The sequence below is a fragment of the Haliotis asinina genome, chromosome 12 (assembly GCF_037392515.1).
Source record: "Haliotis asinina isolate JCU_RB_2024 chromosome 12, JCU_Hal_asi_v2, whole genome shotgun sequence".
Taxonomy (NCBI): domain Eukaryota; kingdom Metazoa; phylum Mollusca; class Gastropoda; order Lepetellida; family Haliotidae; genus Haliotis; species Haliotis asinina.
The window spans coordinates 37,259,259-37,283,756 of NC_090291.1; the positions used below are offsets into that span (position 1 = coordinate 37,259,259).

The 24,498-nt window shown below is 42.5% G+C and overlaps 1 protein-coding gene and 1 non-coding gene across 2 annotated transcripts; both read left to right on the forward strand.

Moving 5' to 3' along the window:
- The first annotated feature begins 18 nt into the window (after positions 1-18).
- Positions 19-90, forward strand: Trnaq-uug (transfer RNA glutamine (anticodon UUG)). Its single transcript has one exon. It is a non-coding gene; the product is annotated as a tRNA-Gln (tRNA).
- Positions 91-4,079: 3,989 nt separating this feature from the next.
- On the forward strand, positions 4,080-24,322 carry LOC137258048 (sodium- and chloride-dependent glycine transporter 1-like). Its single transcript, XM_067795593.1, has 15 exons — positions 4,080-4,170; positions 12,163-12,325; positions 12,745-12,876; positions 13,824-14,021; positions 14,611-14,653; positions 16,576-16,708; positions 17,063-17,197; positions 17,345-17,448; positions 17,694-17,818; positions 18,805-18,917; positions 19,546-19,686; positions 21,035-21,134; positions 21,629-21,729; positions 22,440-22,601; positions 23,529-24,322. Exons 2-15 carry the CDS (start codon positions 12,211-12,213, stop codon positions 23,799-23,801), a joined length of 1,875 nt encoding a protein of 624 aa, XP_067651694.1. The 5' UTR covers positions 4,080-4,170; positions 12,163-12,210; the 3' UTR covers positions 23,802-24,322.
- The last annotated feature ends 176 nt before the right edge of the window (positions 24,323-24,498 follow it).

Consider the following 24,498-nt stretch of genomic DNA (forward strand, 5'->3'; position numbering starts at 1 on the left):
GGCACAGCGTGGAGTATGGGTCCCATGGTGTAATGGTTAGCACTCTGGACTTTGAATCCAGCGATCCGAGTTCAAATCTCGGTGGGACCTCCTTTTATTTTCATCAAACATATTTTCGAGTATTGGACGTACTCAGTGTGAATACCAAAACAACTTGAATTGGAGAAGTTTGTGAAGTGGAAGAACAATTTTAACCGCCCGAGATGAAAACTTGCATATTCTTACATCTTGACGGACATCGATGTGAACACGTGATTGTATCAATCTAGTGTGCATGTCAACTCTTTGAATGAACGAATGTTTCAATTGTTTATTGGTATTGGAAAATCCGATTTTTTGATATCTCAAATTCTTCATTAGATAAGAGAAGAAATGTATGTTATTACACATGACGATTGTCACATACACACACACACACACACACACACACACACACACACACGCATACACACACACGCACACACACACATACAGAGAAAGCGACATCCGGCCATCAGGCACACGAGACGCAAGATTTCGTTGTAACTATTATTATATTAAAATAACATACATATTAAAATTAGTATATGTATACATACTTATGTACATACATTTAAAACGCGTTAAGTACACAAATATACTAGCCACATAAAGAAACTGCGCATTGTCAAAATATTATCTGAGTGAGTGAGTGAGTTTAGTTATACGCCGCACTCAGCAATATTCCAACTATATGGCGGCGGTCTGTAAATAATCGAGTCTGGACCAGACAATCCAGTGATCAACAACATGAGCATCGATCTGCGCAATTGGGAACCGATGACATGCGTCAACCAAGTCAGCGAGCCTGACCACCCGATCCCGTTAGTCGCCTCTTACGACAAGCTGAGTCGCCTTTTATGGCAAGCATGGGTTGCTGAAGGCCTATTCTACCCCGGGACCTTCACGGGTCAAATATTATCTCAGTTGATAAGTACGATAAAAATGTCAAAGGTACATATACACTTTAATGGAGGGGCATGAAACCATAGAAATCCATAGCAAGCCTTGCCGTATGAGGGTAGGCATTATCCTGTTGGAATGTTAATCCAGGGCCATGACGTTGCAGAAAAGGGTTTGCCGCAGGTCTAAGAATCTGATCTCTGTAGTCCACACTAGTTAAGTTGCCTGAACAATCACCGAAGGAGTTCTTTGGCGTGCTGTTATTCCACCCCAAATCATCACGTAACCAGTACCTAAGCGATTCCTCGCCAAGACACAGGCTTGTGCATAACGTTCTCCCACGCGTCTATAGGCACGTCCATTAATATGGGAAGTGTTATACCTGGACCCATCTGTAAAATCAGCATTTCTTCACCAAAACAGAGGTGTGCGGACATGATTTCAGCACCACATTCGGCGAACTTGTCGATGACGTTGTGTCAGGATAGGTCGTATGGTGGGACGTCGTGGTCTGATCCCGTAATGAAGCAAACGTTGTAGAACTGTGTTGGGGTGAATAGGGCAAAGTTCTGGTATGGTCCGGGTAGTCATCACTGCAGTCTGAAACCTGTAGGTAAGATGGTTAAATTGTTATTATTTCATTGCTGTGGTCTGTGTGATTTAGTCGATACATTGGCAGTGCCACAATCAGTTACATTAGGCTACACCGCCGTTCCAAAACATGGGTATAAAAAATGTCAAGTCACAAGAATAAAAATTCGAAATTTCTCGGTTCAATATTGTGTATGGCCGCTCAGCGCATTCACCACCGTCAAACACCGTCTCCTCATCGTCTGCCTGATGCTTAAGAACACTTGCTTGGGGATTCTGCGCCATTGCTCTTGCAAGACAGCGCCAAGTTCCTGCAAATTCTGAGGTTGGTTCCTAAGACCATGAAGCCTTCTCCCAAGTACATCCCAAACATGCTCTATTGGATTTAGGTCAAGCTAGGGACCTGTATGGTCAGTCCATGACGTTGATTCCAGCGTTTTGAAGGACATTTCGTGTCAAATCGCGTTATGCGGCCGAGCATTATCATGCTGGAACTGTAGACCTGGGCCATGAACCGCCATGAAAGGAACGAGTTCAGGGTCGCGGTAAGCAGTAGCTGTGAGGTTTCCACGGATGACCAGAAGTCGGGAACGGTTGTTCCTACAGAAAACACCCCACACCATGCAACACCCCAAGAATCCGTCGACTTGCTGAACACAACATTGGGCATACCGTTCACGACGTCGTCTCCAGACTCTTTGCCTGCCGTCCGCGAATCTGAGGGTGAATCTGGATCTCCAGTCTCTCTGGACCATCGGAGGTGACGTTGGGCCCACAGCAGACGCTGACGTTGATGAAACGGCGTCAGTATTGGCCTACGATATGGACGTCGAGATTTGAGACTGGTAGCCCGCAATCGATTTCGAATGGTCTGTGAGGACAGTCGACTTCTAAACATCTCAGCCCTGGTTCGTGTAGCCGGCAGAAATCTGTCACGTAGGTGACGCAGGACGTTTTGACGGTCTTCTGCTCGTGACGTCACACTTGGATGACCCGACCTTGGGCGATCAGAAATGGTGCCAGTTTGTTGTAGACGACCTTGTAAGTCATACACAGTACGACGGCTGCATCCCATTGCTCTTTCGACGTCAATAACCAATCCTCCCGCTTGCAACATGCCAACGGCACGTTCACGTTGCACATTTGACAATCGTGGCGTTTAAAGTACCGTTAGAACTGTGGTTCAAAAGCGTTTATTCAATTCTTCAGGCCAATGCAAACACGTGCAAATGAAGAAAACTTCGATGCAAAGATCATGTGATCGACTGCACGTGCAAAACCTGATTTGGCACTAACGTCATTTGCACTTTGCATTTGGATGGGTTTGAGTGGGTTTTGCTAACGTTTTCCCATTTCCCATTTCGGATACATAGATGTATCATCAGAGAAAAAGTATTCATTATTTTCAAAAATTACATTTTGTCAAGTTTCTTTTTTGACTCAGTGTATATAAGAGGAGATGAGAAACATTTTGGATTTGGGTGCGACCAATGGCTTACGTAAAATATTATTTTCAATATATACATTATATATGTATTAACTGTTCAACTAGTGGTAGATGAAAACAACCCGGCTCTGCTGATACCACCCAAGTCCAGAAATCGTAACGTAAATCAGGGACAACTAGCAATAAAGTGAACTTCATCTTCAGCAGTACATCTACATGGTTTACAAATTCAAGCATCAAACGGAACTTAGTTCGAGCTAATCTTACCAACTCAAGTTCAAGCGTCAGAATGCCACAACGTAACTTACTCAAGATGCTGCGATGTGATCTCTCCTCTAGTGAGTGAGTGAGTTTAGCTTTACGCCGCATTCAGCAATATTCCAGCCATATGACGGCGGTCTCTAAATAATCGAGTCTGAACCAGACAATCCAGTGACCAACAACATCGACCTGCGCAATTGGGAACCGATGACATGTTTCAACCAAGTCAGCGAGCCTGACCACCCGATCCCGTCAGTCGCCTTTTATGGCAAGCATGGGTTGCTGAAGGTCCATTTTACCCCGGGACCTTCACGGGTCTCTCTCCTCTAGTACGGGCATACGTTTCAGTACATAGAGTAGAATTAAGAAGACGATCGGTTCGAAGTCTGCTACTGATATAGTGGTCACTGCCATTCCAGAACCGATACAGCCATTATTGTTGGTCTGTGGATAGTGAAACATACTCCGAATGTGTAGTATTGAATGAAACATCAAGTATCCCCTGAATACTCCACGGCGTGAGATAACAAACTACATATATATTACCCATCCTATACCCCTCCTCACATGGACAGACAGGTAGAGGGATACACCATACACACAGACACTATAACGCACGCGAGAGAGAGAGAGAGAGAGAGAGAGAGAGAGAGAGAGAGAGAGAGAGAGAGAGAACCGCATTTCACACAAGATGGGAGCCTAATGGATTAAAGCACACTCACTCAGTCTGTAAATCAGACAAAAAGCAGGCACAAGTTTCTCGATGACTGTTGGTCACTAACTCCTATATTCACCACACACTGCCGATCACATGTACGTGTAATGAGTCCATAATGCCAAGTAATGCTGTGGGACGAAGATTCGTTACACTGCAGCCGACTGACAAAGCACCAACGCTGTGCATAAAGTGGTGACCAGTGACCGGACTTTTCACTGGACAAGAATTGTTGGTGAGTTGCGCTACTCCTAATCTGTCCAGAGCGGTGTCTCTGTATAAAATGATACAAATGAATAATGCTAAATTACACTGCTCACGGCGACCACGGCAGCTCCATTTCCTCGAAACGTAATGCGTCATAGGATTTTGGTCATATTTTTCTTCCTAAGTCAAGTTTTAATCCGTCCTGCTAAATTTTCTCACGGTTTATCACGGCATCCGCGATGAGCCGTTTGGATAAACAGGTTGCTGAATCCCAGATGGAAGCTCAAAGGCGCACCAAGGCTGCCCACCACTGATGACACTTCCTCTAGGCCTGTCGCGTTCTGATAGGCCCCCTCACGTGTCTCACGTTTTGATCAAGGTTTTGACACGTTTTGCGCATTCTATTAAGACTCTCAAGAAACGTAGCCAGCTTTGGAGCACTTTTGTGCCCATGGTATAAAATTAAGGCCTCCCAAGCAGTAGCAGCCACTCGTATTCTGAGCGCTGAATGAACTACAAAGATCACGAAGAAGAGTTTGTGCTTGTATGCTTGTATGGGGCAATACATCGCGTCCGTGGAATTGCATCAGCAGGAAGACCAGCATCAGCTGCAGAGTGGGAATGCTAGAGAACGCAACGTGCCGTATCTCGCCGGGCCTGTGAACGGACGCCTGTCTGGATGCGTTGAGACAACGGCTACCACATACAGCCGTGACAAAACACCAATCAAACGTGGACGAACGTGACAAGACTTGAGACCGGCCATCGGGAACATAGTGTAACCCTAGTATAACAAAGAAAATGGCGATTGATTCGTTATACATTGATGAATACACACCTTGAACTTAACTAAAGACAGGGATATGGAATATTTTGGGAATTTGAGAGTTTTGAAAACCTAGGAAATAGCATATTAGACATACCGTAGCAGTCTATATAATATAAGCAGCCCTGTATGGGCCGAATACAGTTCATGTTTTCCGTTATGTGAAAATATTCCGTTCTGAAAATATTAGCCCACTGTAGAAACAGTGAGACAATACATGCAAACCGGACCACCTTGGAGGAAGCTGGGTCCCTGGTGTACACCCACAGATGGGAGGTGTAGCGTCCAGCCAACAACCCAGGCCCATGTAGTCTTGTGTTTTCCTTTTAAAATTTCTGATGGTAGTTGTATCGAATGACACGACGACAGGACACAAAATGTCGCCAACATATCGGTGGACATAGGAATTGTTCACCTACAATGACGTGTGCTAGCAAATGCTACCTATACCATAATGTAGTAATTAATGTGACGAGACGATATTGTCAAGGTGTCCTTTTGGTACCTCAGATCAACCAAAACCCGTTTTATTGCACAGTTTTCATAATCTGGCTATTTACAGTAACAAAAAACAGTAAAAAAGATATGAATATAAAATAGGACAATAAATAAATAGCAAAAACGTATGTTTTTAAATAAATAAATAAATTTAATTTGTTTCTTAATTGTTTCATTCACCCGACGAAAGAGTAAGAATAAACTTTGGCACGTCATGTCCATCACAATAAAGAAGTTCACACTTCTTGCCTTCTTTCCATGACTGGTAAACATTTCGACACTTGCGTGTCAACACCACTTCTTTGCGATGGCGCATAGAGAGTCATGTCACGGACGTCACTGAATATATGTGACATGTTTAGTACTGTATTCCGAACCCCAATGATCAGATGTCGTTTATTACGACGGACGCTTGACGAATTCATCTAACCTATTTTGCTAGTTTGTCGGGGAACTGGTGACGCAGACGGCAATGACGTCTCAGTTTTTCCAAGTTAAACTTGTTTCAGATTAAAGTGACAGATTTGACGATCTAGATTGGGAATTTCGGTTTTTATCTGACATTTTATGGTTTGATAGTCCTATAAGACCCACTGCATATCTGAACCCAGATGCTTCTGTAAGGACTACACTCGCTGTGTATCGGAACCTACATGCCACGTACTGACTTGCTTGGGTTCTGAATGCGTTTCTGTATTCAAGTCTACATAGTCATGTACTTTATGTTTCAAGTATATAAAGTTCAGCCGCGTATGCGCGTGTTCTTATGTGTGTGAGTATTGAAACTCTCCTACCTCCCTCTCTCTCAATCTCACTCCCACTTCCTGTCTCTTCCCTTTTCTCACGCCCCCTCTTCTCTTTCTCTCTCTCTCTCGGTACCCCCACTCTCAAACTGTCCTCTCCCTCCTCTCACGATCCCTCTTTCCTTTCTCTTTCTCTCTCATTGTCTCTCCCCTCTTCTCTCACTCCCCTTCTCTCTTTTTCTCCCTCCCTCTCTTTGTGTCTCTCACCCTCTCTCTGTCTCTCCCAGTCTCTCTCACTCTAAGCCTAGTGACTTGACCCAGAATTAGATGAGAAACAAACAAATTCCCTCTCGAGCACACAACAATCCGACCCACAGCCATCACTATCAACACAAGTGGGTTCGTTGCTGTTTAGTGCAATGGGTGCTGAACAAAGCGCCGAGTCATTCCATGCTCCCAAGCAACTGTTAGCAATAAACCCATAAAACATTTAACTTAACTGTAAATCATGAACTGCGACCTTCGAGACTGTGTAGTCCAGCAATAGAAAACGTTGGCTCTGCACGCCTAAACCTTGGTTCGATTCCCTACATGGGAAGATCATTCTTGACGTCCCCCGCTGTTCTGGAATATTTTGATAGGGATCACATCAGCCAGGTGTGTTGATCAGAGTATATTTTGTGTAACGTGAGTTGTTACCTGTCACTATTCATTGGTGTTGGGGTGTGAACTGGATAAGACCTCAGCTCGTTATGCCGTATGTAGACCCTGGTTCGAGTCACCTTATGGGTACAATGTGTGAAGCATGTTTCGGATGTTGCCTGCAGTTCTATTGCTGCATATTGCTAAAGCGGTACAAAATCACACTCACTCACTATTCAGTATATACGAAAGTCATTCAAATACTCAGCCTTGTTTAAGAGGAAGTCCCCAACAAACATCAAATTTTAACTGTCCTTGTGTTACACGCACGCGCGCCTTCTACGGATCCTTGACTCTGCCTCAGAACCACTCACCCTGGCATTTCCCCCGTATAATTGAACCACCAAATCATTTTGTCACACATACCCACTACCCATACCCTACAAACTTGTATCAGACATTCTAAAAATATTGTTCAACATGACAAGCGACTCTGGGATTCAACGGATTCCGAAGCCATCCGTAACTATACCCGTTTCATTCCGTCTTCTTGTATTTAACGGCTGGATAGGGGATACCCAGCAACAAGTGGTACCAGGATTCTGTAGAAATTCCTTGGTGTTTGTTTGTTGTTTAACGCTACACCCAGCAATATTCAAGCGATGTGGCTGCGGTCTGTAAATACTCGAATCTGGAGCAGATAATCCAGTGATCAACATCATTAGCATCGATCTACACAATTAGGATACGAAGGAATCTGTCAACCAAGTCATAATAGGAATAGTGCCTATGACATGATGGCAAGATTCCTAGAAATGCCATGTGCTGTCCTTGCAGTGTTGATGGACAATAAAAGTGGACAAGTGCAAAGCTGATTTGGCCATATCTATCTGACGAGGCAGCTCGGCCGGCAGAAAATGTGATACAGTTGTTGAAACAGAGGAAGGACATGCGTATTACCACAATGCTATGCACAGAAAACGTATCTACTGTGTGAATCATCATCCAAATGAAACATAATTTGATGAATGTTGCTGTCTTTCTCAAGACTGCGACATTCCTACAGTTGCTGAAATAAGAGACAGCAGAGTTTCAACCAAACCATAGGAAACCAGCAGTAATGCAGTACATGACCTCAGCATTTGATCCAGATCCAAACATCTTCCTTTCCCCTCAGATGAAGAGGAACACGATGTTTTCGGAAATGTCACAATAGATCAACAGTGAAAATGTCAACATTGCCATGTTTGCTAGACCTACACCCGGACGAATCAGTGAAAGCAAGAACATATCTCCTCCCACTGAATCTAACAATGAGAAACCAAAATCAAGTCAATCACTCGGTGATTGAACCAAACCAATGACACTCCTGCAAGGACTGCTTGGAGAGGCTTTATTGTTAAACCCGAGCCAAAGTCCCAATTTGAGCAAGCAGAACGTGACGCGGAGACCACTGCTGTGAGCCAGGTATCGTGCGACCAACCTTTCCTCAAAGAAACAAGAAAATGTAGGGGTTCTTCTGTTTCTGAAGTAAAAAACAAAAACATTTTGAATTAAGTGAATGTAATACTTGCAGTCTGTATGAGACGCTCTGGCATTCAAAATATGTTCCTGGTGGTTGTGTTCAGAAAACTGTGTTTGTGGTGAAACCCGTATTTTTAACGTTTAATTTTCGTTTCGGATAGAGGCATTTTTGTTTGCCTTGACGTTTTTGTGTCTTAAATCACTACCAGTGAGTTTTGCAATAAAAACCGAAGGATGTTCTAGTTTGTCCTCTCTTTACTTTGAAAGAAGCTAAAGAATGTACAATAGCTACTCACACTTGCTGTGATTCACTTGGAAGGAAAAGGAAGATTACAACGCGAACAGATCTCATTAACTTTTCTTAGACAATATATAGCAATAGACATCGCGGTGCAACCCATACAGCCCCATTACGAAATACGCGACAATGCAAAGCCCTATTAATGATAGTATTTAATTAAATGGTGCTAGGGATCCATCCACAACAGTAATTTTTCAAATCGTCATCATGGTGACGAATGCATGATTTATACAGTGTGAGTGTTTGTGAAGCTTGTCATGCGCGGTACTAAGCTCCGTCGCACTGTTTTGTTGATCACGCATGCACAAGGTAATTTTATGGTTTCCTCTTTGCCTTTGTGCCAGTAGTACTGTTATGGCAACTACGTTGAAATAATCAGCCAGGAAGAAAGATGCATTTTCTCGTTTGCTAATCGCTATACTAGGGCATATTTATTTATTAGTGACAGAATAACACAAAATTATAAATATAATTTTCTACGTATTTGGATGCAAATATACAAGTCTGCCCTAGTTGTATCTACCTTTGTGGATGTTTACATTTTTGTAAATCTCATCTTTATAGAACCGTAAATGTCTTGCAGATCCTTTCAGAACAAAACATTTACAAGCTTGTAAATGTAGACGTTCCTCGTGTGTTTGTGAGGACACTTCCTTTTGAAATGATTTGAAGGTGAATGGATAGATATATGTATATATAGTACACTTCAACATATTTGATATTGAATAGTCTCTTTTTTACTACTTTGAACCAAGGCTTATGACTTTAATAACTTGAACTGGTGCTATAACAGAAATAAAATTGTGTTTGAAAAACTGTTACTAAAGGGTATAAGTCACTTTAATACCTCAGTGAAACAAAGATTATCAACTTTTTCTCTTTACACTGAAGGGTTTCGCGTCGCTCTTGACCTTATCAAGTGAGTGGGTGAGTATGGTTTTCTGCCGTATTTAGCATTATTCCAGTAATATGACACGAGGACATCAGTAATGGGTTTCACACATTGCAACATTGTCGGTAATTGGACCAGCGTCTTTAACGTTCTAACCACCAGGCTAACACCCATATCACCCACCTACACCGTCTCTCTCGCTTGGTGATCCTTGTGCACCCTAGTTCAGTGCCTGTTATACTGAAGCACTACTTGTTATTTAGACCTGATTTATGCCCCTCTCGATTCCTGACTCGGGCCATGGGCAGCAGGCAGAGGGGTCCGACAGTAACGGAGGGAGGTATAGGTGTTGGTGCACAACATCCGATTCGCTCCTCACCACAGATGGTGCCGCTACAGACGGGCGCGTCTAGGTTCTTTGTGTCCCTAAGGTTTCCTAGGAAATATTGAGGTGTCCAGAGTGGGCGGGTGCTCTTAGGTGTACTGAGTGATCAGGTTCTTTAAATACCGAGGTGTCCGCGATCAAGTGTCTGTAGAAGTACTGAGGTGTTCGAGTGAGCAGGTGTCGCAAGTGTGCAGTTACCCGTGGAAGCACTGATTTGTCACAAGTTAACAGGTGTCAACAATAGCACAAAGGTTGCTGGAGTAGACAGGTGCCAGAAGGTGAGGTGTCCAAAGTGGTCAGATACCCGTAGAAGCACTAGAGTGTCCAGAGTGTCCAGAGTGAACAGCCGGTGTAAACGTGATGGAGGTAGGAATGACAGAAGACGTAGGGAGATGCTTAACATTAATGTTACATCACAGTACTAAGGTCCATACATGAGGCTTAGGGACATATCGGTATAATAAGTATATGAAAACGATATAAAAGCTATACCAAAACGTCACCACTGTCAAAATAAAGTCTTAAAAGTTAATCATACATACAGTCTTGTCAACTCAATATTAGCATGAGACAATGAACATCCAAGTTAAAAAACTGATTTATATAACATATACATACGAACACTATTTTTGAAAACTTCAACCTCAGTTTTCAGAATCTGCTGGTATTGGGTTTAGATTTTTCATGTCTTGACTATAGTTAAACCCAAGCAGTTTTGATTTGTACATTTTTTAATTTGTACCGGTAGATGATATTTGTACGATATGTCTGTGTTGTAAGACTGACTGGGGTTGGTGGCTACCGGAGCTGTTGTTCTCATTTCTTCTTCTTTTTTCCCTCATTTTCTGATTTTATGGGTCCTGTATATTTCTTTATCATGACAACTAATAAAATCCGATCAAAGAAAAACATCAGATGGATTTTTTTAATATATAATTAAAACAGATGAGTTAAACTGAAGTTACCTGTTGTGGAACCCATAAAATATGATAGGTTACGGGATATATTGCGAATAAATATTATAGAAATGTACGCACAGTTATTGGTTTAGAATAGAACTTGTATAAAGCAGTATGAATTTGTATTAATTCTCCATCTGCGAGCATTTTTCATATGAAAGCAACAAGGTGATCAGAATGTGCTCACGTCATTCTGTTTGTATGGGAACAATGGGTTGTATTTATGACGTGGTATACAAGTTGTACCAAGCACGTGAGGTAGCTCCTCAGCCTAGACAATCTGTGAGTATATCATCCAGCTGGATAAAAGCGATAAAATGCAGACAGCCAAAGAGGGTGTGATCATATTCAAATGTCATTTGGAAGATAACGAAAGCAATAAATATATGTATGGTCGACAGTTGAATAAACACTAAATATACACACATGAAACTAATTTACTTGCGGATAATAAGTCGACATTTCATATTGAAATTTTGTTTAAGAAACTCATTTTGGTGATTGCGAGTGGGAAGTAACTGGTCCTGGGCAGCAAAAAGAAAGCCCTCAGTTTCACATTTAAGCCCAGCCAACTTCATCCACGCGAAGGAATCGCATGGATTGCTATTGTGTTCTTAACACGACATGTATTAAATTATTAATTATTATTACATATCCGATACTTGTACAAACAACACCGTCCCTGATTACGATATAGTGTTATTAGTATCACGCCTCGTATTTAATTGTAAAATGAGAGTTGAAACTAATGAACTTCTCGTAATTGTCAGTGGCAGCAGAATGACTGAAGTGCTTGTAAAGTGATAATGGATGTATACCAAGTAATTTGAGTTATCTGCCCCTGGTGGTTGACTACGATCGCAAACACGACAAGCGTGATGGTTTCTATGTCACTTAACAGTATTCGATCATTTTGTTGGGACAATCCAACGATATGTTATCTGAAATCCTACACTGTGTGTATCTCACAAAAATAATGCGTTGTTTGAGACGATGTTTTTGTTTAAAGTCGCACAAAGCACTATTCTAGCTTAATGATGGCCGTATTAACACAATCGAGTTTTAATACGACAAGCATGTACTGCTGAAGACCACTCCTTACTTACAACGGTTGATAAAAAAAAATCTGTGTACATATGTGTTGCTGACAATATTAGCCAGTTGTTTCACCCATTATTCAATGATAACACGTCATAACAGTGCAGGCAAAACTAGACGACATCCACTCACTCACCCACTCAATCTTTCAGAAGAAGGCGGAAGAGGGCGTGGCTGCCTCCGAGACAGACGAGGAAGGGATGAAGCGCGGCAACTGGGGCGGGAAGCTAGAGTTCATCCTCACCTGTGTCGGCTACGCCGTGGGCCTCGGTAACGTGTGGAGGTTCCCCTACCTGGCCTTCAAGAATGGTGGAGGTAAAGTACAGACATGTCATAGGCCTTCACTTTAAACCCCAGACAGAAATATATCACGGTGGAAACTTGAACATGATGAGAGTCATAGTGAGGGGGTGAGATTATTTTTCCGCCGCTTTGGCATTAATATCACGGGGGGGGGGGGGGGGGGGGGGGGGGGGGGGGGGGGGACACCAGAATTGGACTTGACATCCTGTACCCATGTGGGGATACGATGACCCCCTCTTTTTGAAAAGTTGGATCATTGTCAAACCTTTGTACGACCCCATTTACAAAGCATTCGAGTGTCGAAGGCCAAGGAATTGTACCCATGTGGGGAATTGGCCCCGGGTCATCAACCACTTGGCTACCCCAACACCCAATTAAATTTCACTGTCTACAACGTGCATGTGAAGGATTCATGAATAAATCTGACACAGGTGCGTTCCTCATCCCCTACTGGATCATGCAGCTGTTTGTTGGGATGCCTCTGTTCTTCATGGAACTGTCTTTCGGCCAGTTCGCCAGTCTTGGGCCCATCACTGTGTGGAAGATCAACCCCCTTTTTAAAGGTAGGATCCATGTACGACTCAAACAGTAGTATGTCGAACATCTAGAATTTTGTATGGGATTTACCACAGGTAAAAGCTTGTACGACACTTTGTCAAAATGGGATCTGGGGCTCCTTTCAAGAAGCAGCCTTTACTAAGGTTAACCTTAACTCTCATTCTTTAACATTGCATTAAGGTTACCTTATGATCACCTTAGTGCTTTGTGAAAGGAGGCCCAGGTCTGCAGTGTGCAATCCGTGCTCTCTGCAGGTCAGTGAAGCTTAGATTTCGGTGCATTCCGCAGGCAATGCAAGATACTGTATATCCAGTCTATATGCACATGTAACATACATCTATAGTGTCTGTCTTTGTTTATTGTATAAGGCTGCTTTCAACAATATTTCTCTAAGTCGTTCTGTAAATCCAGTGACCAACATGACGATCTAGCGCCTTCAGCATGTACTAGTTGCGTGGATACGTGCGCTATTTACGAAATATCCTGTAAATACTAGTCAATAATAATCTATGCAACTGGGATACAATGACATGTGTCAACCTAGTCACCGTGCCTAACCACCCGATACCGTTATTTGCCTCAACAAGCATGGATTGCTGAAGACCAATTCTAACACGGGTCTTTTGATAAAGTGGTTTGATCAGTTGTTTCAGTCAGAGGAAGTTAATGAGACATGAAACCTCTTTCACCCACAATGCAACACCAAACGTGCGAAGGAACCAGGAAAAGAATAAAGGAACGCTTGTACTTTCATATGTTCCCTTATTTATTTCCCTCAGTATATGTTGCCTGTTGTCATAGGAAACATAGCTCACATGTAATCTGTTTTATCAGTGTTTAGGTGCATGTAAGGTAATTGCCAAATATATGTTGAAATAGTATACACACGTATCATGTAGCCCATGCAGACTCTGGTTGATATAGACGTCATCTGTGACGCCCGTCACTGCAGGGCTCGGCTACAGCATGGTGATCGTGTCGGGGCTTATCGGCGTCTACTACAACGTCATCATCGGCTGGTGCTTCTTCTACTTCTTCTCCTCGATGCAGTCACCACTTCCCTGGTCTCACTGCGACAATGACTGGAACAGCCCCAACTGCATCGTTGACAGTAGAAGCGTTAACAACTCTAATGCTACCCTCAACATAAGTATGTACCCTTTAAACATTCTCGGGTGTAGAACTCAGTATTGTCCATTGAAGGCGCTATCATGTCAGGGCGTAGCTAGGGTTTAGCTGTAGTTAGCTGAATCAATGAGTGAGTGAGTTTAGTTTTACGCCACACTCAGCAATATTCCACCTATTTATCGCCGGTGTGTAAATAATGAGTAAGTTTAGTTTTACGCCACACTCAGCTATATGGCGGTGGTCTGTAAATAATCGGGACGTGCAATCCTGTGATCAACAGCATGAGCATCGATCTACGCAGCTGGGATGACCTATGTGAACCCAGTCAACAAACCTGACCACCCGATTCCATTTGTTGCCTTTTACGACAAGCATGGGTTGCTGAAGATCAATTCTAAATCGGGGTTTCACAGATCTTGCTCACGGATCTCGCTAGCCCAGGGTTCTGCCTCGTATGTAGCTGTAGGTAGAGTTGGACCATTGTCCACTGTAGGAACCACCTTTGCCTAACCATTGTTTGGTGTAACAGTGCCTCCTAGTGGCATGCATTCAGAAATTTATGTCCAGTCGTGATGTGTTGGTATAATATCGTAGCCAAAATTTGTCCACAGCGATGTTCAACACAACGATCTCAGCCAGCGAGGACTTCTTTCTGTAAGTATGTTTCTGGTGTAAGGCGAGTCTGTTTATTAAATGTTTCACAATCATAGACTAAGCTATTCAGCTTCAGAGCTCCGTGACGTCAAATAAGGTGTAGTTAAGATTAGGGCAATTCTAAGCAAGGTGAAAAGCAGTCATTCAATTCCAATTGAAACCCTTTACACACAAAAAACGCCCGTTTTTACGTGAGACATTTCTGGTAGCCGTGGTACCTCCACATACAAAATGGAAAATAAGAGTCGATCAAAGATGGTGAAATCTGTTTCAGAACAGCCTCGTGCCGCATGGTGTGATCCGAACCCGTCAAAAAATGACAATCTAGAGCCACAAAAACCATCTCCCTTGTTCTGTAATACCGATTCCGGTATGATTCAGGGTGCGTCCGTCGCCAAGGAGACCTTGCTAGCAGGCTCATTTGATGCAGAAAATCACTGGCAGGTTAATGCTAATCAAAATTACAGATCGAGAGTGTCTTCTGCTCTCACGCAAACAGAGACGTGGCCTTTGTCAAAAAGCCAGGGTTTATACAACTTCAAGGACTGTTGCTTAAAACGTTGAGCAAGCGTTTAATGTTATTTCATATAAAGTTTTGCAACCCGTCAGGCTTACACGAAAGCCCTGGCAAATTGTAAATAACACTGTGACATTATTTATTATTTTGACGGCCGTGGACTGTGACGTGTAATCGATTTAGGTCACGTTTAGGCTGGTGCAACAGTCAGTCTTCATAGGTAGCACACAAAAAATATAGTAATACTCGAAAATATCTGAAATACCGTTGTTCATACATGGCAGATGCAGAGGCGTGCTTGAGACTGGCGAACACAAGGTCACGTTGTGAATGTCTTTGGTCAGCCAAGGCCACTAAATCTACCAGACGTTTAGATCAGCTACATACAGGCTGCCGACACTGTTTCCGCCACACAGCGGAAAGGCAGGTTTATCCTGATGAAGCAAAACGTGACGAGTTCGTGGCTTCCATTACACTCAGAAACGACCTGCGGAACAGCAGTGGTTTTAATACACAGGGATGACATGCTGGATGTATACGTGAGACCGTGTTCTTGCACAGTCGGACCCCGCCTCTCCCATACGTATGATAACCCTTGATCTCTGTCGTCGATGTTTATCGTGAAAGGGACCATAGTCCGCATGAAGTGGCCGGACCTCCCCACAGTCGAGCTCCAGATCGCTCTGTCATGGCAGTTCAAAAGGAACTCGACAATGCTCTTACTAAAGAGTCTGAACATGTGTTTTAGACAGTCATCGAAACAACGATGGGAAACAAACGCGCTGCATAGAGTTGTTTCTCAGGATGTTTTTCGTTTTTCAAGAGTCTGAGTTGTGTTCAGAAACCCTCATTGGTGGATGGTAAATCCGACTGATTGTTGGTCGCATGCAGTTATTCAATTCATTAAATGTCTCCTCGAAATATTGTCTTTCGCTATTTCGACAGATGCTAACAATTTGACATATTGCCTAATAAAGAGGCGATTTCTTGCAAACCTTGAAAAATAATATTATAAATAATATTTATTAAATGCTATTTTATCTCTTCATTTCAAATTTATGCAGTTTGAAACAATTATTTTGAACCCGAAATGCGTGATTAGTCTTGAATTTTAGTAATATTTGGTGCATTTTCGTTACAGCTTGCACTATTCAGTCAAGGTCCCTCAGTATATACAAACACACGCCCGTCTGTATTTGCCACGTTTGTGACACCCGATATTCTTGGCACTACTTACTACAAATGAATAGACATACTCGCATTTCTACATCACGACACCCGGTATTCATGGAATTACATTCAGACATCTGTGCTTTTTTGGTAATGATCCGGACATGATTTGACAAAGACTACGAGTGATGACATCTATTTCACAATGCCTAAACTCCGACACTGGATGTTTTAGGAACTACGTGCTGAAGATGTCTGACGGACTGGAGGACATGGGTGTCCTCAACTGGCGCCTAAGTCTGTGCTTGCTGCTGGCGTGGTTTGTTGTCTTCGGAGTACTAATCAAGGGAATCAAGTCGCTAGGGAAGGTAGCTGCATGCAGTATACGCTATTTTGTTACTAACAGAGTGTTGAGAAGAAATATTTATTTATTGCCCTCCTTGAATTCAAAATGTTACTTCGTGAATTAATTACATTTAGATTATGCTACTATTTCATTGGCAAAATAAGAAACTGTCGGGTGATATCGGGGTCTCAAGACTGTAAACACCAGGGACCAATGAGTAACGATTGAGTTAGTAATGTTAGATATGAGTGGGTGTAGACTTCAGTGTCTCTAAAGGTCCTGTCGGGACAATGTCCCATCCTCTTCGGTGATATATTAAAGTGAAGGAATTCAATCATCATGTTGTAGCAGCAATATTCTGATCTGTTCTATGCAGGTCGTCTATTTCACCGCCACCTTCCCTTATGTCCTACTGACGGCACTGCTTATCCGGGGCGCAACACTGGATGGGGCATCAGATGGCATCCTGTACTATCTGACGCCCAAATGGGAACGGCTGGCCGACTCAGAGGTACTGAACCAGTGTACTGAACCAGGCGCACAAAACAGAAACGTTTAAAAATTTTGTTATCCATTGCCAAACACAAGAGATCTGATTTACACATACAAAACTGTAACTACTGGTTCATCTTCATGCCCTGACCGTGCATATTTCCAGGTGTGGAGTGACGCAGCTACTCAGGTGTTTTATTCCCTTAGTGCGTGTTCGGGGGGTCTCGTGCTCATGGCCAGCTTCAACAAGTTCAACAACAATTGTCTAAGGTGTGTGCGTTTTGTGAGAAAGAGCAGCACCATTGAGCTGGACCTCGACCACGTTTTACGAAGCTATCGCAGCGCTATGAAATTCGTAACTGCTGCAACACAGACTTGCGACAGTCGTAACTCTACTGCTTTGCGAAAAGAGGCCCTGATGCAGGTACCATAAGTGATATGTCTGTTTCACATGTCAAGGCCCTATGTACTACCCTCCATATGTTCACTTCACAACTGTTTTCTGTCCACCCCAGGGATGCCCTGATTGTTCCTCTCGTGGACTGTCTCACCAGCTTCTTCTCGGGGTTCGTGGTCTTCACTGTGCTGGGCTTCATGGCGTACAATAAACAGGCCACTGTAGCCGATGTTGCCGCTGGAGGTAGGTGACGTTAGTGTCGATGCAGACGTTGATGAAGGAAAGACAGCTCTACTAGAGCCAATGCTGGTGTTTGTTGTATATCTGATTGGGATTGGGTAGGAGTCGGCTTAAGGTGAGGAAAATACGTACTGTCACTTAGGTTGGAGTTGGCTGACGACGAGGAAAATAGCCGCTTAATAGTTTTTACAGTTTGGATCTTTATCCATGTGGATTACATGATATCCCTAATGTGCACCTGTGTAGAGATTAAAATATTCTATGTAATAAATGTTTTAACAAAACATGCATTAAACTTTCGATCTTTCGTGAAGACATGGCGCTGTGTCAGAGACTGTCAAAATACTATATTAATCTGTGACATTCTATACTCTTCATAAAAAAGGTAGGGGGTCTTCATTCTTTTTAGTTACGATTAAAAATATATCGGAGTGAATCAATGTTGATTTGATATTATTGAATGTTTTGCGCGTGCGTCACTATCTTCACTTCCTTACAACCGTAGTTATTTGGAATGTAGTCGATTTTGAAAGATGATTGGTGTATGGCATGTTATTTTCATGTATACGATTTTCATTCTGAAACAAACGAATAGATGAGTGTCAAATTTATGTTCTAAGTAATTTCTAGACCTTCTTGAAAAAACGTCAAAATCAAGAATGGGACCTCTTACACACGTGTATGGGACTACTGCATTGTGCATATCATGCGTTGTGTTTAGAGGTGATAAGTGATAACAGATGGAAATAGTGGTGCGTTCATAAGATGTCTGTCCTTTTAACGTTTGCTAACGTTTACCTTTTTTAATATATATATATATATATATATATGTATATATATATATATGTGTGTGTGTGTGTGTGTGTGTGTGTGTGTGTGTATATATATATATATATATTGATAAGGTAGTTGTCAAATCTAACTCACTCAATCGTGAAAACATAATTCTGATGAGTCTGCAGTTAACTTCCAGACTTTATCCTTCACAGGTCCAGGGCTAGCATTCGTGGCATACCCAGAGGCTCTGGCCAGCATGCCGGCACCCACCGTCTGGGCCATCCTGTTCTTCTTTATGATGGTTATCATTGGATTCAGCTCTCAGGTCAGAACCGACGCTAAACACTGAGAATCAAGCCGCCATAATGCATGACGCTAGCCGTTCTGAGTTATCAGACCCAGACGATGCTCGAACTATGGACCACTGTTTTTGCTGGACGAGATTGCTTAAAGACTGACATAACACATATGTAATATGGGTTGTATTGGGTGGGGGATAATATCAACTGATTGAACTGTGACGTCATATTATAACGTCATGGCGTTGATGGGATTTTACTAACCACTGACTGTTTAATTAGCATGATTTTAAAAGGTGAAGGAACGGTTTGGTAGTCTTGTGGTTAAAGCGTCCCTCGTCAGACTGAAGAACCCGGTTTGATCCCCACATGGGTACACTGTGTGAAACCTGTTTTTTATACTGCTGGGGTATCGCTAGCGAAATAACATTTCACCCACTTAAAAGTGAGAATTTACAGTTGAGAACTTTAATTATGAGGAACACGATGAGATATACTTTTTCCATCATAGATTAGGACCTTTTCAATGCCGTTCAAAGACGTTACGAGTAACGTTGCTGGTGTCAAACATCCAGTGTCTGCAGCTACAGCTACTACTACTGAGACAGTAGTTCCTGATGATGACCAGGTAACAGCACCACCTATCTGTTTCAGTTCTCCATCATTGAAACAATCATCTCATCCATCTCTGACGAGTACGACTGGATCCTCCGGAAGAGCTTCCGGAACTCCGTCTACTTCCGGATCTCCCTGTGTGTCGGCTTCTACCTCTTGGCTTTGCCCATGACCACAAACGTGAGTACTATCAAGATGCATGGTATATGTGGCCCATAGTCCTCTTTCCTCAAGTGATCATATTTCACCTGTGCATGTTCACGGACATGAGTACTTCAAAAGCGCAGAGTAAATATATGTAATATAGGGTATACTGTCTATACTCCCAGATAACAGTTAGACAATAAATCTTTTTTAGACAACTAGATGCTCAAAGTTCAGGCATGGTACCACACGGAAACATTAACAGTGTTTGCTTGATATTTCATTAAGGTAACACAAACGTTAATCAACAAACCGTGTGTTTGATAAATATATTCATAAAAACAAATAAGGGAACACATTCAAGTACAAGTGTTCCTTTATTTATTCCTAGAATTTCACCCACAACGCAATGCATACCTTGTGAGGAAGCCTGGAAAAGAATAAAGGACCACTTTTTATTCACGTGTTCCCTTATTTGTTTCTAAATAGTATATAACGTGACTTACAGTGTGACTGTCTATAATACACTAAATCCACATACCAAATCATGCTTAAAACGTTACCCCTTTCATGGTCAGGGGGTCAATGTTGTCAGATCCCCTCGGATTGTACAACCCAAGGTTATCTGAGACACTGTAATCTCATCTTATCGTGTACCCAGTCACTGCTAATGCAATGCAAGTTTGGAACCAAGTCGGTTGCCAAAGGAGATACATGTGTTTCTGAGCAGGTAGAACCGAAGCCACACAAACCCCCAGGAGTCAATTCGTCAATCTGTTCTCCGTGACCAACGTTGCTTGACTTGGCATGATGTTTGATGTGCGCATCCTATACAGAACTACACATTATTATTACAAGCAACCAGTATCAAAATACATAGTCGCTTCGTGTATTCTCAGAGCAAAAAAAACACCCCAAAACCCAAAAAGAAAAGAAAACGAAACAAAACAAAAACGAAACAAAACAAAAACAAGTTCGAGATAATAGTTTTATGTGAGAAACAGTAATACTATATATTCATAGCATATACACAATGAGTCCAAAACAAGTATTCTCCATGTCCTGTAATAATAATATTCTGTACTAGAAAATAAATCCCTCAAAAATATCCTCGTGGGCGTTGGTTGAAGCATTCGTTCGTCACGGCGAACACCCAGGTTCGATTTCCCAAATGGTTACAATGTGTGAAGTTCATTGTTGGTGTTTACCAAAGGCTGTTGCTTAAAGCGGCGTAAAACTGAACTACCTCACTCAAAATATTCATGTTCCATAGTATTTCTTGTTCGATATATATTCACTATATATAGGTTATGTATACATGTATATTCAGTTTGTATGACGTTTAATTGACTGTTGATGGCGATGGGTGTCGTTGATGATGTAGGGCGGGATGTACCTGTTGGAGCTTGTAGACAGCACCGTCAGCGGCTTCCCACTCCTGTTTGTTGGCATGCTGGAGTGTATGGCCATCAACTATGTCTACGGTAAAAGCTTCTGTCATGGATATCAGCACGTTCACCTTTTCGTAATATATACCCTCAGAGATATCGCCATTAATACTTAACCCCTCGGGCAGTACCCATTTCAATACTCAAAGGCAACACTCTCACTATGTGATCTGAAAGAACCAAATTTAGTTATAATGTGCCCATTTACCTATGTCGACTCTCAAAGACAATTCAATATGTATTCCCATACATGAAACGTCAGCACCCACAACACATCCACTCACTTACTCATTTTATTTAACATCGAATACTGTTGTCTTTTCTCCGAAGAACAGCCAACACTTTTACTCCAAATACTTCATAGTCTTTTCCCGGAAAGCAATCTTTTCCAGATTTACTTCATAAGACAAACATGTGTTTGATCTCCCATAAACTTTGAAGTGAGAAAACATACCAGTTCATAATGCTAGGGAATTGATTGCAAACGCAATATAATGAAATCCTCTGACAGTGATTTTTTTCTGCTGCAGGTTACAGTCGGTTCTCCGAGGACATCTCCATGATGCTGGGCAAACGTCCGTCTGTCTACTGGAAGTTCTGCTGGTGCTTCATGACCCCTGCCATGTTGTTTGTGAGTGTCTGCGTTAACCTCTGACCCGCCATGTTGTTTGTGTCTGCGTTAACCTCTGACCCGCCATGTTGTTTGTAAGTGTCTGCATTAACCTCTGACCCTCCATGTTGCTTGTGTCTGCGGTAACCTCTGACCCGTCATTGTGTTTGTGTCTCCGTTACCTCTGACCCCACCATGTTGTTTGCAAGTATCTGCGCTAACCTGTGTCCCCGCCATGTTGTTTGTGAGTGTCTGCGTTTGGCTATGATCCCGCCATTTTATTTGTTTGTGTTTGCGTTAGACTTCGGTTCTCGCCATGCGGTTTATGAGTGTTTGCGGTAGAGTACGATTCAGATTCCCGCCATATTGTCCATTAGAGTCTGTACAATTTGGTTGATTCCGCTTCATAGTCCATTAGAGTCTGCACAAGGCTGTGACCCCGCCATAGTGTCCTTTAGTGTCTGCACAAGGCTGTGACCCCGCCATATTGTCCTTTAGTGTTTGCACAAGGCTGTGACCCCGCCATATTGTCCTTTAGTATCTGCACAAGGCTAAGACCGACTTTCCTCTTTTATGTTACTGCATCGTTTCGTTTGTCTCTTAACTCCTGGCATGGTGTTCGTGTTTGGGTTATCGTACGAGCCCCAAATAAATTTATTTTCCATCCACAATTGGCGTAACCTCGCAACCTCAACATTTTATGATCCCAAATAATCCGATCCATGTTGCAGACTGTGGTAGTGTTCAAGTCTATCCAGTACAAGCCATTGACGTATGGCGACTACATCTACCCAGACTGGGCGCAGGCTCTCAGCTGGCTGGTGGCTCTCTTTCCTATCGGCGCAATCCCCGTCTGGTTTCTCTACTATCTGCTTCGCAATGGCGGCTGGGATGTAAGTAGCAAAATTACAGACTTGCACTATCGACTTCATGGGGACAAAGTCACGGTATGTTAATCATCGAAACATAATCGCCATCTTGATATTATTTGCCACTGTAATACATACTGCTGTGGTAACATTGTGGTAAAAGCGTTCGCTCGTCACGCCGAAGACCCGAGTTTGATTCCTCACATGGGTATAAAGTGTGAAGCTCATTTCTGGTGTCCCCCACCATGATATTGCTGGATATTGCTAAACTCACTCATAATCGTGTGTTGTCCCGACTGTCAAGTGACTGATAGTAACGATTTCCGCCGTCGAAGAAAGCAGGCATGATATCAACAACGTTATCGAAACCAGACAATCCCAACTACTTTGTCTCATCTCGCCGTGCCACAGAGTTGTAGGGCGAAAATCAGCTACTCTGATGCTGCTTAAATTAACATTGCTGTTATGTTATTATTTCAAATGAAATGTTTTAGCAGGAGTAGGAAATGTGTATTCCATTTCTGGGCCTCCTTTAACAAAGCACTAGGGTGATCGTAATTCACTAAGGTGCTTAGTGCAATGTTAAAGAATGGGCGTGAAAAATAACCTAAGTAAAGGTTGCTACGTTAAGGGAGACCCTGGTTCGCAGTGGAAATTACTTATACTTCAGACAAGTTGTTGCGCACATGGTAAAAGGTTACAATCGACAAACTAATACCAAACACTTATCGCTGCCTATCGCTTGCTCCAGTTGTTGGCGTAAACAACGACATGTGTTGCACAGCACCTCTTCTAACAGGAAGTCAGTGTGACGTGACTAGCAAGCCTTTGTCGGCAGTACTTTAACACAACTACTGGCAGGTATAACGTCTATACTAATTGCAAGTATTTAATTTTCATTCAGTCTGTACGATTTTTGCTTTTTACATCCGAGGTTGTACAATATTTCAGTTGATTAGGCAGCTGTCAACCCCACTCCCAGGGTGGGGCCCTGCGCTTGAGGAAAACCGGAAGTTCCGGTACGCAGGAACTCGTCAGATTGAGACGATAGAGGTCCCGGTAGAGTCTGATGACGGGAAGGACGTAAGCAGAGAAATGAACGGCTATGCTCCCAAGACTGGTGGTCAGGACAAGTTGGACAACAAAGGTGCTGGACTGGACAATCCGGGGTTTACTAAGGGGGACGAGCCGCCTTCTTACCAGGATACATTCACCAAGATGTAGGTAATTTCCTGCAGTGACGTCAGGAAGCAGGGACTTTCCACATAGAGTTGAATGACGTTCTGGGTAGCAGTTGAACAAGCCTCACAGGAACAGACAATAATGGTGGGCTTCTACAGAACGATGAATCTGTAACACCTTTTTCGTGATTCTTCTCTATGGGAAGTTTTTAAGAGATTTCTTTACAACTGTGTATGTCAGGTCTTTTTGTTTCACATACTTTGTGTTGATAAACTCCAAGACCAATTTAGACAATTTTACAGCCATTCCTGTAAAACGTATTAATGCCACACTGTTTCCTGTCTGTGCTCAGAGAGTCTTTGTCCAGCTATCGATGGAACATCACATATTCCATATTCTGCTATATGTAATTTCGATATGATTATGAAAGTGATAAATTTATGGTGTTATATAAGTGTGAATTGCCCTAAAAATTAGAAGTTATGAGAAATATATTTAACCAGATCTGTACAGGTTTGTGTTTCCGTCTGAATATTATTTTAATGTTAGTCATGTTTGTGATCTGCACCGAGGAGGTGATGGGTGGGGTTTAGTCACACGTTACTTCAGTGTTACGGAGTCTGCGGAGTGTCCTGATAAATATTCATTGACAAGTGTTGAACAAGTTTTACTTCTTAAGGAATCTGAAAGAGAACAAATTAATATTCTCATATTTCCCTATTCTGTAATGATACTTATG

Coding starts and splice junctions, on each gene's coding strand:
- LOC137258048 (XM_067795593.1), top strand. CDS start 12,211: ATGAAGCGCGGCAACTGGGGCGGGAAGCTAGAGTTCATCCTCACCTGT. Junction 17,198..17,344: donor AACGGCTGGCCGACTCAGAG/GTACTGAACCAG, acceptor GCATATTTCCAG/GTGTGGAGTGACGCAGCTAC. Junction 22,602..23,528: donor TTCGCAATGGCGGCTGGGAT/GTAAGTAGCAAA, acceptor ACAATATTTCAG/TTGATTAGGCAGCTGTCAAC.